The sequence below is a fragment of the Alligator sinensis genome, unplaced genomic scaffold (assembly GCF_000455745.1).
Source record: "Alligator sinensis unplaced genomic scaffold, ASM45574v1 scaffold67_1, whole genome shotgun sequence".
Lineage (NCBI taxonomy): Eukaryota > Metazoa > Chordata > Crocodylia > Alligatoridae > Alligator > Alligator sinensis.
The window spans coordinates 1,438,494-1,455,287 of record NW_005842111.1 but is presented as its reverse complement, the minus strand read 5'-3'; the positions used below and the strand labels follow the sequence as shown (position 1 = coordinate 1,455,287).

Genomic DNA, 16,794 nt, shown 5'->3' with positions numbered 1-16,794 from the left:
CTCATTATACACCCGAATGCCGCGGGGTGAAAATACACTTCCCTCTCTTTTGGGGCTCCGTCTTTGGAAGCTCCCTCTTCTCCCTTCAGCGAAAGGCGTCCGCTGATAAACCTCTCACCCGTTCTGCCCGCCTGGTGGTAAGCGATATGCGCCTCCAGTTCCATGAAGTTTTCTACTTGGCGTTTTCCACTGCGCCAAGGGCAGTTCTTAACTAATTCTAGCTCCAGCGTGCCTTCCCCTGATCCCAACCTCGTTGCCATGTGCGGGCTGGGAGCGGTCTGAGGCCTTCAGGGGTGCGCGGCAGGCTGTGGCCAGCAGCCCTGGCACGCGGGTCGGGGAATGCAGGCCAGCAGACTAGAATTAGGCACGGACACGTAGCGGTTGATTAAAGATTATTTGACTTACCCGTAAATGGTCACGGTGCAGGCAGGAGAAAACTTCACTTAAGTTGCAGTTACAAAACTCATACGAACAAGACCCATAGAAAAACTTGAGCCTCTTGAAATAACTCGGGCAGAGCTCTGGATACACACACACACGAAGCTTGCTAGGCTCTGTGAAACAAGCACGCAGGGAAGGGGTTCGTCAAGGGATGGCGCTTGGTGACGGGGAGAGGCTAGAGGTTGATCAGACCCCTATATCCTTCTTAAGGCACACGCTGTGTTCGTTAAGCTCCGCAGCGCTTAGAGTTCTTCACAAGATGGATGTGAAGTCATCCTCCTCCACGAGATGGTTGTGGAGTCCTCCAACTTGGGCGGAAACCACTCAAGCCTCTTATATGGCTAGCAAGCCAATCGCTAGCCGCCATGTGGGAATAATTTAGAAACAGCCAATAGTGGGGAACAAATTTGCATGCGAATGGCGGGAACTCCTTTACACCGGGGTTCTCTCTATGCAACTGAGAATTGCACCGTGCAAAGAAAGCTCCTCGTGGCGGGAAATAATTCTGCAGTGCCGAAGCATACACAAAATCATACCCTTGGATTATGACACTACCCTCCTCATGAGAAGGTTTTTCCTAATATCCTTCTCTTACTGCAACTTTAGATCTTTGCTTCTGGTTCTGTAATCTGCCACCACTGAGAACAGTCTACCTCCACTGTCTTTGGAACCTCCCATTAGGTAGTTGAAGACTGCTATTAAATCCTCTCTCAGCCTTCTATTCTCCAATCTCTCTGCAATTTATCCACATCTTTTCTGTAAATAGGGGGAGAGGGGGGAAAGAGAACAAAAGTGGACACAGTACTCCAGATGTGGCCTCACCAGTGCCAAATAGAGGGGAAGAATTACTTCCTTCAATCTGCTGGTAGTATTCCTACTAATGCAGCTCAGTATACTATTAACCTTCTTCACAACAATGGCAGACAGTTGGTTTATATTCAGCTGATTGTCCACTGTAACCCCCAGGTCCTTTTCTGCACAGCTGTTTCTTAGCCAGTCAGTCCCTTGCCTGTACAAGTGCATGGGATTGTTCCGTCCTAAGTGCAGGACTTTGCACATGACCTTATTGAACCCCATGAGCAGGGATCTGGGTTTTCTATTTCCCATTGAAAAACAGAGAAAAACCACGGATTTCCCAATTTTATCAGAGAAAAAATGGATTTTCCCTTTTAGCAGAGATACCCACAGATTTCCCATTTTTGCAAAGAGCTCTACAGGCTGGCAGAGTTCCAGCCTGTAAGAGCTAATTGCAAAAAGGGCGGCAACCCCCCAACCCTGTCCGGAGGGGGAGGGAGAAGGGGAAAGGGTGGGGCCTGAGGCTCTCAGTCACCCAAGGCCTGGCTTCAGCTCACTGTTCTTCCTGGAGCCTAAGGTAAGTGGGGCTTGCAGAGGGCTGGGGGCCAACTCTGGCAGGGCTGGAGGGTTGCAGGTCATGGCTGAGGGGCACCAGCAGGACTGGTGGGCTCCTGGGTGGCAGGTGTGGGTGTGGGTGATGGCCAGGGTATTGGTGTGTGGCTGAGGGAGTGGGGAGGTGTTGGGGGAAGCCCCATATGGAGTGCCCGCTGGTGGCATGTGGACTGGAACAGGCGGGCTATTGCCAGACCAGGTTTGTCCGGGAACAGGGCCAGCTCGTGGCTGCAATGCACACTCCTGGGCGCAGGATAGATCCGTATCCCATGATCTGTGTGCAGGGCTGGGGCAGGACAGGTGCTCACTGTCAGCTCATGCTCCCCACCCTGCTGTCTTCTCCCAGAGCTTCCACAGTGCAGTGTGTGTAACCTGGCATGACAGGGCACAGCAGGGCCACATAGGAAAGCTTGTTGCCTCTGCAATCTCTGCACTGCCCTGGCCACACTTCTCCTGTGTGCACAGGGGCAGCACGGGCAGCAGAGCAGGGTTGAGTCCCTTGCTCCTACCCCTGCCTGCAGGGGAAGTGTGGCCAAGGCAGCATGGAGCTTGCAGAGGCAGGCAGCTTTCCTGCATGTCTCCACTGTACCCTGCCACACCGGCTCTCACACCCTGCACTGCAGAGGCCCTGGGGAAGGGCAGCAGGGTGGGGAGCAGGAGCCTGCAGCGTGCACCCACCCTGCCCAAATCTGGGGGGTGCAGGTCCCCCCTGTTCCCCAGGAGTATGCACTGGAGCCAGGAGCCAGCTGCCTGAGCCTGCAGCAGGCAGTAGTCAGCAGCAGTGGGAGAGCTGGATCCATGTTCCTGCTGCAGCAGCCGCTGCCTTCTGTTGAGGGCAGGGAGCTGTGGACCTAAGTCCCTGGCCCCATAGCCCGGGCAACTGTAGCCCTGTGGTGGGGAGTGAGGGGCACAAGAAGGGATGGGGGATTGTTGTGTGGGGAGTGAGGGTGATGAGCAGGACGGGGGTGGGGCAGTGAGGGGCACCAGCAGGACTGGGGTGGGGGGTATTGTGGGAGTCCTTTAATTTTAATAATGGATTTGGGGGGGTTTATCAGAGAGTTTGCTATTTTTATCTTAGAAAACCAGGATCCCTGCTCCTGAGACTTCTTTTGGTCCAATCCTATAATTTGTCTAGGTCCCTCTAAATCCTAGCTCTACCCTCCATCGTATCTACTACTCCCCCAGCTTGGTGTCATTCACAGACTTGCTAAGGGTGCACTCTATGCCATCTTCCAGGTCGTTGAGGGAGACATTGGACAAAACTGCCCCCAAACTTACCCCTGGGGCACTCCACTCGATACCAGCTGTCAATTAGCCATTTAGCCAGCGATTATTATCCTTTAAGCCCATGTTCCATCCATTTTTCTATCCACCTTACAGTCCATTCATCCAACCTGTATTTCCTCAGCTTGCTCGCAAGAATTTTATGGGAGACCTCAACCATCCACAGAGCCAGTCATCTTGTCATAGAAGGCAATCAGGTTATTCAGGTATGACCTGCCTTTGGTGAATCCATGCTGACTGTTCTTAATCACCTTCTCCTCCAACTGCTTAGAAATGGATTCCTTGAGAACCTGCTTGACTTGTACACATCCAGCTTTTCTAAACTGTCGCTAAACCTGTTCTTTCACCACTGCTGACTGCTCACCTCCTCCCCAAACTGTGCTGGCAGGGGCCATAGTTTGGGAGCTGACCTTGCCAGTGAAGACTGAGGTAAAAAAGGCATTGAGTACTTCAGCCTTTTCTGTATCCTCTGTCAGTAGGCTGCCTCCCCCATTCAGTGAGGGATGCACAGTTTTCCTGACCTTCCTCTTCTTGCTACCAACATACTTGTAGAGACCCTTTTTGTTACCCTTCAATGCTGTCCCTTGCTATCTCCAACTCCAACTGTGTTTTACTTTTCTGATTCCAACCCTGCATGACCAAGCAACACTTTTAAACTCCTCCCTAGTAGTTTTTTCAACTTTCCACTTCTTGTAACTTTCCTTTTTGGGTTTTTTTTGTTTTGTTTTAGCTCACTGAAGTGTTCCCTGCTACACCAAGCTGGTCTTGCAGCTTGCATATCCTGCACATTAGACTGCTTCATCCCTGTGCCCTCTGTAAGGTTTCTCTGAAAGTACAGCCAGCTGTCCTGGACTCCCATCCCCCTCAGACTGACCTCCCAGGGGATCCTGCTCACCATTTCTCTGAGTGAGTTTAAGTCCAGGGTCCTTATTCTCTGCTCACCTTTGTTTCTTTCCTTAGGATCCTGAACTTGCTCATCTCGTGGATACTGCCACTCAATTTGCCATCCACTTCTACATTCACCACCAATTCATCCCTGTTTGGAGCAGCAAACTAGGGCCCCCTAGCTGGCTGCTCCAGCACTCGCACCAGGAAGTTGTCCCAAACATTCTCCAAAAACTTCCTGGATTACCTGTGCACTGCTATATTCCCCATCCCAGAAGACATCAAGGCGACTGAAGTCCCCCATGAGAACCAAGGCCTGTAATCAGAAAACTTGAAGAAAGCTTCATGCACCTCATCCTCATGCTCTGGTGGTCTATAGGACACACCTACCATAGCACCTTGGCACTCTCCCCTCTGACCCTAAACCAGGGACTTCCAACAGGCCTGTTTTCAGTTTGACACTGCAGCACTAAACAATCATACTGTTCTTTTATATAAAGATCAACTCCTCCTTGTCTTCTCCCCTGGCTGTTCTTCCTGAAGAGTTTACACTCATCCATGACACTACTCCAGTCATGCAAGCTATCCCACCAAGTCTCTGTTATTCCAGTCACATCATAGTTCCAGGACTTCCAGTTCTTCCTATTTGTTTCCCAGGCTCTAAACATTCGTGTATACAGGACATTGGAGGCAACTTGCTGATTGCCCTACTTTCTCAGGAAGAATAAGTCCTCTCCCTTGCTCCCTCCTGCTTGTGCTTCCTCCAGGTCACCTGCTTCCTCACTTACCTCAGAATGTTTGTTTCCATTCCCCAGTTAACCAAGTTTAAAGCCCTCTTCATTAAGTTAGCAAGCCTGTCTGCAAAGAAGTTCTTCCCCGCTCTTCATCAGGTGGTTCTCATCTTTTCCTAGCAAGCTGCCTTCTTGGGAACAAAATCCCGTAGTTAAAGAAGCCAAAGTCCTGCTGCAGACACCATCTATGCAGTCATGCACTGATCTGCAGGATGGATCCACTCCTGCTCAGGCCCTTTCACTTAACTGGAAGGATCAAGAAGAATACCACTTGAGCCCCTGTACCCTTCACCCTTGCACTTATAGCCCTACAGTCACTTTTGATCTCCTCAGGGTTGCCCCTGGCAGTATCACTAGTGCCCATATGCAGTCTGCACAGCAGCAAACCAGGACCTGGGTGGAAGCCTCAATGGTGAGCAGTCCCACCTGGACTGACCCCTCAGAGGGAAAGCAGAGGGAGAGCTGGCAGTGGCAGTGGCTCTGGCATTGAGATATCCTCCAGCCATTTATTTGGTCTCCTAATCAACCACCTTTCTCTTCTTGCCCCTCTTTCCAAGCAGACCTTCCCTAGAAAATTCCCCTGTAATCTGATTTGTTCACTGCTCCTTGGTCCCAAAAGACTCTCCTTTCCCTGCTTCCTTTCACCAAGCTTACAGCAAAGGAAGATAAGAAGAGTTTCCAGGGAAACTCCCCTAATAAGCTCCTCCTTCCTCTGGACTCTGGTTAAAAAAGAGGCTTAAGTATTAGCCTAACTGCTCAGTTTTAGCTACTTACACCTCATATGTATAAATTAGCTACTCTTAATTAAAGAAAGAGTTTACCTTAAAGGCTCCCCTTCAAAGAGGAGGGTGGCAAACTGACTTGTGAACTGCTGGCAAACTGCCATATTTCCTCGCTCCCTGGTCATGTGGGAGTCCCTTTTATATGCTTCTGGGCCTTGAACAGCTCCACCCCCTCATTAGAGCTTTTGTCAGACACAAGCAGTAATCACTCAGCAATCAATCATCCAGCTAGCAGCACTCCCAGCTGCTCAGAGCACATGACCAACCACACAGCCCACCAAGCAAATACTTTGCAAGCCAGACTTTTGTGACTTAGTTGCTCACTTACATTCCCAGAACAGGATCTTGTGGCTGGCTTTTCTTCCTCTTCCCCTTCCTCCTCTTGCTTCCAGCAAACTGCCCTGTTTGCTGTCCCAGTTTGCTTGCTCCCTGATCACTCGGAGTCTCCTTTTATACCCTCCTGGGCTTATACCCTCTGCCTCCTTGTTAGGGTTCTGTCAGTCACAGACAGCAATCACCCGGCAATCACTCCACTAGCAATATTCCTGGCTGCTCAAAGAGTGCCTGTGAGACAGGCTCCCACTGCTTGACTCTGTTTAAATAAGCCAGCACAAAAAGAGACTTTACACAGGCATCATATTTGTAGTACTACAAAAGTCAAGGGGACAGATATGTACACTTGTAGTGCAACATAAAATAGCACAAATACTATAGAAATATTCTGGTCTGAAACAGGATCTTCTCTGTAGTTCTACATTGTGTAGGTAACATCTGTTTATGTAGTGATACAAGGTGTTTCTTGGATCCCCGGTGTCCTACAGAGCTCTGCTCTCCTTTCTGCTCAAGTGGGGAAGGGAGCGAAAGTGTCTGGCTCTCTGACCGCCTGCTGGGAGCAGAGATGCAACGTAGGCAGGACCAGGGGCTACAGCTCTGCTCACCACATTGGGCTGTCACAGAGCTTGCTGCTGCCCTGCTCTTAGGGGAGCAATAGATCTGCCCATGGCAGGGCAAGCAAAGGATCATCCTCTTATTGTCCCCTGGCTGGAGAGCATGCCTTTGCAGTGACTTTGTAGAGTTCCAGCCAGGAGGCTGTGAAGAGATATACTCCGAACAACACAACAATACAAAGTGATGAGGTGCTTGTGTAGCACTACAAATTAATGTGTCTACAGCCTTTCAGCAGAGATTAGATTTATGTAAGTCCTAAATTCTGTGAGCATCATGCCATTTGGGTGCAAGGTTGGATTACTCAACCTATAGCTAATAAAGTATAAGTCAATTTCTCTTGACAGTAGGTCCAGTACATATACAAGCCCAGCTTAAGAAACTATTTGATATCAAGAGTACATCATTACACAGGCACTGATGAAGGGATAAAGAAAATCAGTGCAGGTTATCACCTGCAAACAGCACTAACTGGCAGGACAACATTTGGTGCACAAAGGGAGACACAAATATTCCCATGTACAGTACAGCAAGAACCAATGCAAGACTAAAAGATAGCCCAGAAGCAAGGTGAATTACCTAGTAAACCACACTACAAAACTAAAGAGGAATGGAACACTCCCCTCCCCTGCCCCCATCATGTCTATGGAAGAACATGAGGAGTCTAATGCAAACTATATGAAATGTGTGTTTTAAAAAAAAACAGGGAAAGTGAGGCAACACCAGTGAACACAATGCAAGAATCAAGCATCAACAAGAAATTGAATTATTTGTCTGGGAAAAAAAAAAGTTACCAGTGTATGGATTTTAGTGTTAGAATCACCTAAAGTATACTAAATAAGTCCCAAATATATTCCAGAGATATTGTTGTTGCACTTGGTTAGAGTTTATTATTCAGAAACTGAAAGTTTCTAATTTTATTAAAGATATAGAAAATATGAGAGCAAATTATTTTGAAGTATAACTGGATATACTCACAGTTACTCCAATAGAGTTTCACTTTTTATCTCAGCACAGACTCTCACCCATAGTCTGCCATTTAAGGATTTTTAGAAAAAAAGTATATTATGTAAACAACAAAGCCAGAAGATATAGCCCTAAAGTTGTACTAATTAATAACAACAAACAGCAACATTTGCTGTTAAATGTTTTCAAGTACATCAGGAAACAAATCTCTGTCTGTAACCTCCTGTAAAAAAAAAAAAAAAAAATAATTAAGTAACTAAGTCTTCAGTTATAGAAAAAAGTACCGAAGTCCCGAGGACGAATAAAAAATGTAGGTGTATACAACAGAATGTGAACGAGCTGAAGGAGCACTATCAGTAACTCTTGGGTATTCATCTAGTAATCAGCTGCTATACTGATAGTAGAGATGTACACTTTTGGAAAGGTTTTCTTTTTGAATAGCACAAGTTTATTTTTATCAGTAGAAGTCTAGGCCTTAAGAATCAGAGAGTTTTTTGTTTCACAGGAAGGTTTCTCTCTCTGTAAAAGTATTTTTCCAAAACAGCTTACCCAAGAATAAAAGCCCAGTCATTATAAATGGTAAGCAGAAGTCTCTGTGTCTCCTTTTAGTTAGAATAACTCTCTCTGGCATACCCTCTGGTCAGAAATCAATAAAGAAAATAGCATGAGCTCTCAAGCATTATGCTCCAGAGAGATGAGTTCTCTATAGCTACTAATCTTGAGTGACTTGCTCCATACAAATTTCAGAAACTCATTTCCTTCTTAACTAATTGGTCTGATACAACTATTCAGATTCAGAAAGGGTCTCTTCTGTAATACTAATATTTGATCTTTAAGTATTTATGCAAGATTTCTTCCATCTCTTATGCAAAAGGCAAGGATTTTCTGGGGTGATATCTTTTATTGGACCAACTGTATAGGTGAGATAGAGTTAGACAAGCTTTCAAATACAAGGTATTCTTCATCAGGTCACAACTGTCTCTTATGTAACAAAAACAAAATTACTTACCTTTCTTCCTGCTAAAAGCTCGATTCATATTGAGAACCAGCTAGTCAAATATATTTTTTGTTGCACTTTAACCTGAAAAGCAATGCACATGAAGAAAATAAAGAATTAACAATCATATACAATTAATAAAATATTTAATAATAATGTATAAAATAAAATAATAGTAAAGCATTACAGAACATTTAATATTTGTGCACATTAATGGCTATTTTTAAACTTAAACATATATGATCATGGAATTGAACTAACCTCATGCAAAATTATATATTATATGTACTAGGTTGCTTTTCTATGTCTATAGTCTTACAAAATATAACTAAAATACCTCCTTTGAACAGATGTAAAAGGAAGATTTAGACCTTTCCTGAAATAAATTTAAGAGAGAATGCTTTTCTTATTAAGAAAATCAGGCAGTTCAGGAAATTATACCTTTTAATGACCTGTTTACCATCAACGTGAAAGGGCAAGTTAATGCTTATTCAAAAATTCTTATTGCTGTAATTTCAGGCAGTCAAGAGATTGATTAAAGCTATACAACGCAACATGTACTCTGTGTTTTCAGGCGGAGAAAAGATTGTGAAATGAGTGTTGACTCTCTACAATGAGACTTAGAAAGGCCATTCAGTAAAAAACGCACTGTGGTTGAACTGTTCTGTTTGTCTTAAGGATATTCGCTTATACCAGCCTGCTTCCTACCTTCAATAGCACTTGAGATATAAAGCAACAAACTGTACAGGCCTCAACATCCGAGGATTCACTTCTAGAAAGTTTTTTTTTTTCTTAACCACTGTTAATCTCATAAAATTTCAGTGTGCAATACATATTCTTTTCTTTTAGAGCCACTTATTTAAAGCATCTTTTTGTTTCCCTATTATGTGTCCATAGCCTTTGAGCAGACACTAGATTTGTACAAGTCCTAAGCTCTATAAACATTAAACCATTTGGGGGCAAGGTCTCAAGATAGCCAAGAACATATATGTAAATTCCTCTGACATAGGCCCATCCCTCTACTTCATTTTTCACTTTACCAGCCGTCGCTATTCCTATTCTACTCAATGCTCCCCTCCCTTCACACTACTCTGTTCATGAAATTCTGAGCTCAAGGACAAACAGAATGACATATACAAAATATCTAGTGGCAAACTAACTCTGAATTTCCACCAAAATCAAGAGAAGTTTGACCACTAACTTCAACAGGGGCAAAGTTAGGCCAATGCTGCATGTTTCAAATGGCATGTTCAGATAGTCAAAGCAGATTTATTTAAGATTTTTTAAGCAAACGTATAGAATGCATTTTGTACTTGTTGTCCTGCTTTATAAATACCTACACATAGTACTTAAACTAATTGCATCAAAATTTCCGTAAAAAGATTTAACATCTTCTAGATTACAGTATTTGGTAATTATACTAAAAGGTTTTATATTCTATTTTTAAATTACCACACATTTGGCATTTCATTCATATTGTACGAATACTATGAGAACGATGGCATAATTACAATCTATCTATTCATAGGAAATATCATTCCAGGTTTGCAAATAACTTATTGTGTTCTATAAAAAAAAACAACAAAAAAACAAAAAAACCCACACATTTACAAATTAGTTTTACTTTATGGTATTTTTTAGTAAAACCTATAGGGTAATAGAAAGTTAAATTAAGCAAACAGAGGTGTCAGGGTCAGTTTCAATTAAATCTTCTACAAAAGCTTGTTAATTTATGTTATATGAAATTTTAGGTTAAGACAAGTGACCAGTAATTCTTGCAGATAACACCTCAACTCTTCATGGAAAGCTATATCTGTGCATGGTCTGCCTATTCTGAGCCCTTCCATACCCTATCTGCATATTTCTCAGAGCTGGATCAGGCCCACTGACATCAGTGGTGGTACTTGTGAGTAAACTTCTAATGATGTAAAGGTTTCACAAACAGATCTGACCCTCCTTGTCCTCCACAAAGACCCATGGACTTCAAAATGGCTTTTTATGGGCAGAACATCCATTTACCAATAATTCAATATACAAATGGAGCCACAGGATTAATCCCTGACCTACCTAGAATTAATGGGAATACTCTAATTGACCTCAATGGAAACAAGGTTTCATCCATTGCTGAACACAGCAGAACATAACAGATGTAAAGACAATACATGGGTGTTATAATATTTTTAAATAAAATATTAAACACTTTCTTGACTAAATATCAATTAACACCACATTTTTATGTCACCTGAATTACCATTTATTAAATAAAACGTAAATGTAATAATTTTAACAACTGTAACTGCTATGCAAAACTAACGTGCATAAAATATCAATTTTTTACTCTTATTCATAATTCCAGTTAAATAAGTGTATTTTATCTTTTAATTAAAAGAATCTCATTTTGACTTGTTTCATACTGCAATCTATGAGTCAATCATTATGCTCATTATAAATCTACATTGTGATGAAACAGTTCATCTAAATTAATCCGATAAACTTTAAAAGTCATTATTATACTAAAATTACTATCATGTTTTATCCTTGCATTGATTCTTTCAGTGTATCTAAAGCAGTTAACCCAAATATAAAATATTACTATCAGAAACAATTTCCATCATAAACTTTTATATTTAGGGGATGCTGACATGCCACTTGAGGTGTTACTCTTTTTATGAGTATTTATGCCAGCCATTTAGGTATTGAGGTTTAATACCTAATAACTAACAAAATAACATAAACTAAGGAAACTTTTTTCATTTATTCTGGAAAAACGGTTAATCCCATACATAGTTTAAAATGTTGTATTACAACCTGCCATACACCTACATTTTTTATTCTTCCTCAGGATTTTTGTACTTTTTCTATAATGAAGACTCAGTTACTTAATTATTTTACGTTAATATGCCCTTCCGCAAAACAACAAATGCCACTTAATAATATTTCATACAAGGTATAAGACTGAATTTAAAGAATGCATTACCTCACCCTACCAAAAGACTGCATCACCAGGTGACTAAGGGCAAAATCTATGTCCTATTAGGGTTATTGGTTAAGAATACCCAAATTGAGGAGGCAGGCAGCCAATTTCATGGGCAGATCACAGGGCCAGCTCTCATTTTCGGGGACTTATCACAGAGGCCCCTCCCTAGGCCTCTGATTGTCCATGGGTCCCCAGGGGCCCCCACCCCTCACTGCTGATTGGTTGAAAGGGCTATCCATTGTACAGCTTCAGCCCTCGCTGCAGATTAATGGAGAGGGGCAGGGCCACATGACAGGCAACCCTCTCAGCCAATCAACAGTGAGAGGTGGGGGCAGCAGCCATATAGGTTGCTCCCCTTTGTGTTGTCAGCCCTCCTTCTTCCTTCCCCCCCATCAGGCTGCATGGATGGGCTGCAGTAGCCATTTTGTGGACACTGCGCAATTTCATGATTTCTGCAAAATCTGTGAAATCACAAATTGAGTAAGTTCCTACTTATTGGAGCTTCTGCCACTGACTTCATGGATGTAGCATTTGGCTCTAAAGCCCAGATACAAATTACATGCTTAAACAAAGAATGGGCATGTAACCAAAAACATTTATATTTAAATGTATGAGAACATGTTTAGTTGTCATATTACATCTAATCATATATGTGAGACTGCCATCTAATAGCACAATTCAGAAAAATGACAGTGCCCAGTTATGAAATAAGTAGGGACCTACATACTCAAATCATAATTTCACACATTTTGAGGAAATTACAAAAACCAGCATTGCCACTGACATGAGATATTTCACAACACTACCTAGGGATGGTATGCAAATGATGAATTTTAAGATTGTGATTATTTTTTTTTATTTGTTTGTGTGGGGTTAGGGTGGAAGAAAGGCATTAGCGAGAGGAAAGATATGAAAAAGAACCTTATAATAATGGAAGATCGTAACAGTCTTAACTATAAAGGAGGTATTGCTGCTTCATAAACTAAAGAAACGTCCAGAATTCAATTACATTATACTGATTATAGCAATTATGTGTGTGAGATAAGATACTTGTGAAATGGAAGAGTCTGACTCTGAATGCGTCTCTAACTTTACGCTAGGGCATTAAAAGCAGTTGGTGGCATTTGAGCAACTTCCAGTTACAGCAGAATAAACAGATTAAACGTAATTTTTGCACACAAAAGTAATAATCATCCAGAAATCTCTATATTCCCATGAGACTTCTGATGATGGTCCAATTGATAACTCTGATGAATTAGCTCATTACGAACTGCAGTTCCTAACCAGTGTGCTGGTGAGGCAATTAAAGGATATATAGAAAAAAATAGATGTCTTGCAGATTTTCAGTAGATATAGGCTGTTTAGAAAATCTGGCTCAAACTGCATGTTTCATGCTCCCTCTGCAACCTCCCATCTCTGACTCATAATTTAAAAAAAAACAACCAAGTTTCAGTCTGATTTATGCTTCAGCCATATGGAAGCTTGTTTACCTGAGCAGTCTTTGAACCACTCCCCATCTCCCAGCTGTCTGCTAGCATCTTCCCACCTCCTGCCTCAACTCACAAACATACCCACGCGCTCCATTACTTTGCCTTTCTGCCCAACTGTTCCTTGCAGCACCTCCATTCTCCCTGCCCCCACAACCTCCCCCATCACTTTGCCCCTTGGAAAGCCTCTCTTCCATTCTCCAGTAGCTCCTTGCCTCACTACTGAGCTCTTTGTAATCTTCTGCTTCAAATTATAATTCCCTGACATCTTTCAAAAAGGAGGAAAATAATTCTTTAAACCTGCAACAGAAAGGCTTGCAAAAAGCAGTAGAATTCTGAAAAGGAAGCAAAAGCAACAGGTCACCTAGACTAAAGGTATATGGGAACATGACTCCCTCTAGATATAAAGCCAGTAATAAAATATTACACAGAAGCAATATATAAACATGAGTAAATGTCAACAAGTAATCACAACACATTCTCTGCTGTCTATGCAGTCAAACACTTAAAACAATGACTAGCAGCAACCCTTTCTCCTCTGAAGTAGGACAATCAGAAAAGAAAAGTATTTAAATTTCACTAAGCAAAAGTTGAGGTCCAGCAAAATGTTAGGCTCTGTTCTTACCAGCACATGAAGACATTCTTACCTGAAAAAATGAAAGTAGTTCTACTGAAGCTAATGGGATTTGAACTTTAAGCATAGAAGTAAGTGAGTGTTTATCAGATTGGGCTATAGGAGTGTAAGTGAAAATGAATATATGTGCAGCAGTAAGAGCAATTTGTAATATCTGAAATCCTGTCCCTGTGTGCATGTTTTGTACTAATACCCAGTGAGACAGGGAGCTAGAAAGAGAGTTAATAACTTGAGAGCTAGTGTTAAAACCCGATTTGCAATCACACATACCTTTCCAAAATGTTCATCTGTCCAGGTGAAATTTCTGTGCCAGCTTTCTGGCTGAAGGTGAATTAGCTGAAAATTTTGGGCAAAATAAGCCCAGACATTTTTCAATGAGCAGAGTGAAGACAATACTCTTGCCCCAGTATTTAAAAATCCCTTTTCTTCAACTTAATCTGTACCATGCACCTCGACTCTGAATAAGGGGTACTTCAGTCTGAGAAGATTACGGGTAAATGCTTTATTTCCAAAGAAAGAAAAAAAATGTAGCATTGCTGTAAATTTGTTGGTGAATTTCAAGTTGTGTTATGGCAAATACACTAGAAATCCACTGGGATCTTTTGTTTCCAACTATTAAACAGACTGTGAATACATTGCTAATGCTGGAGTTGCATATCTAAAAGGACAGAAATAGAATAATTTTCAAAAATATTAAAGGCTGAGGAAGAATATCTATTTTTCAAGTTCTCCTTCCAGACACTGAGTTAACTCTATTGTAGGGTTACTGGAAGGGGAGACTGAGATAGAAACTGCTCCTTAACTTATTTACCTGAATTTCCTTTAAACAGAACATTAGGTTTCTGACATATATAACACTTAAAACCAGATTAACTGGTTAATCACATTTTAAGTAGTGGCTTGGCCACACGTTCAACCAATTAATGGTGTGATAAAATAAGGAATAAGTCACAAAGTTATTACACAAAATAACTTTATGCCTTTAATTGAACGTGTGGCCAGAGTCTTTTCAAGGCTCCTGTGTATTTTAGGGGCTGGAAGGCCCCTCAGCTGATTGGGGCTCTCAGCCAAGCAGTGTACCATGTGTTCCTGCATCTGGGAGCCCCAGTCAGCTAATCAGGGCTTCCAGTCAGGGGAACACACTATGCGCTCCCTTAGGTGGAAGCCAAGCTTGTTACCTGTTAGTATAGTGCAGTTGGATCTGATGCAGAATTCCACAATCATACCTCCTGCCATGTACATGTGACATGGCAGGAAGCATGATCGATAGGGTCCCTCATCAGATCCCATCGCACCTCAACTTTAACATCTGTTAGGCCCCTTAGAGATAACAATGATGACACTTAGCTGGTATATGGCATTTTAACTGCTGGCTCACACCATTCCAGCTTGCTGCCGCTCACTCTTTCAAATCTTCATTCTGTTTATTGAAGGCAATCTTATGAATTGCCATGAAGCAAAAGACAATAGTTTCCTGATGAGAAAACTGGCTTCATATGCCTGATTTTAAGAAGATACTTAATGACAATTTTTGTTTTTCAGTGAAAAGTCTTTCAGACACAAACCAAAAGCAAAACATTTCATATATTATACGTCTGCCAAAGTTAGATGAGTGTTCACAGGCAGACATTAATTGAGGGCAAGCAGACACAGCCTTGTTTCACTGAATATATCAACACTAAAGAGAGGTCAAGAACCAGAAATTTCACAAAAATCTCTTGTAATGCATATCAATTTCTGAAGACAGTTCAAATTAGCAATATTTTTAGGAAACAAAGTGATAATCTATTCCTTAGTCTAGCAAGTGCTCGTCCAAAAGAAAACAAACAGAAAAAGAGAAATGGGTATGGATTTGTGAAATATGATTTGGTAGCTAAAATGTCCACTCATGCAAAGATTAACAGTCAAATGTAGGTTTTGCAATATATACTACATGCGGAAGGTGACAGCAACCAATGCATTAATCTCTCTTTTCCAATGTTTTTGTAGAACTCTAAAATGAATGTATAACACTTTTTAACAATAATAAATCCTCAATTTGACCTTAGTCTTGCCGTTATTGCCCTTATTCCTCTGCCATAACAACAAAGCAGAGAGATGCAAAATCCAATCACATTTAACAAATGCATAATTCTCTGTATCTAGGATTTTTTGAAGAATTAAAACTATTTAATAGATACAATGTGTTGAACATATTTTTTTCACATTAAGTTGTAAAATGCTCATTTTGTGTTCTAGATCGTAATAAATAAACAAAGATCATACAGATTCTACTGAGTAAGGAAAATAATGTCCCTGTATGAGGACAGTGAACAGTTTTTAATAGGAATATTTTCCTCCATGAACTTCACTGTGCTTCAGCTAAAGCTATCAAATACTCCATTCGGTTCACAAAGAGCTGACTCTTTACATTGCCAGTTTTACTGAACTTAATGGGACAATGAGAGAGTTTGCTTTTTCATCAGTTCAGCTCCACAAATATTTTTTATACATAATTTAAAAAGCTACTTACTTCCCCATTCAAAAGTCAGTCTAATACTCTATCCTGTGATTTCTTCTTTGCAGAAAAAGCATTTGAAACGTATCCCCAAAATGCTAAATTCCAGATAAGGATTTAATGGATTTAAGATTACATTTATTACCAGTGTTTCACAAATAATTCCACTGCTATAACTGGCCCTTTGAAAAAATGTGGAGACAAGATGACTCATTTCATTATATGACCCTGATTTAATCCCAAAATACTAAGTATGAAGCTCAAGTATTAAGAAAGGACAAAATAAGTTCTCTCATCTCTTTCAGATTTACTTTTTTTCATCTGAGGCAACATTTGTCCTAATTTAGTATTAGAGCTATTTGGAACACTTAGACAGTTCATTAACAAGTTTAAAAAGGAAATAACTTCTCACAGATTTTTCTGAAATTTGTCCACTTTCCAACTAGTGTTAATGGAAATACCCCATTTTTTTTTTATTTGGGTCTATACATAGATAGAGCTCATGATGTGAAAGACCATTTATGACAAAGAAATCCTCCCTTTGGCCAGATACAGAAATTACACATAATACAAGTGACTGAAAACTGGGCTAAATCTGTAACAATACAAAAGTTTGATGCTCATAGACTAGTTTAAGAATGGCGGAACCCAGTCTAAGACAGACCTGGATGAATGTAGAATCAGACTTAAGTGATTTAAGT

At 41.4% G+C, this 16,794-nt stretch overlaps 1 protein-coding gene across 3 annotated transcripts in view; it reads right to left on the bottom strand.

The window, feature by feature from the left end:
* Window positions 1-16,794, bottom strand: part of GULP1 (GULP, engulfment adaptor PTB domain containing 1) — a 322,650-nt gene that overhangs the window by 156,400 nt on the left and 149,456 nt on the right. Inside the window, exon 3 of one of the 3 annotated variants that reach the window (XM_006024632.3) lies at window positions 8,511-8,582. In XM_006024632.3, coding sequence (XP_006024694.1) covers window positions 8,511-8,538 — 28 coding nt within the window. In that variant the 5' untranslated portion in view covers window positions 8,539-8,582. Of the gene's footprint in view, window positions 1-8,510; window positions 8,583-16,794 lie in introns of those variants that run through there. The other 2 variants (XM_025205329.1, XM_025205330.1) reach the window with 2 other exon arrangements.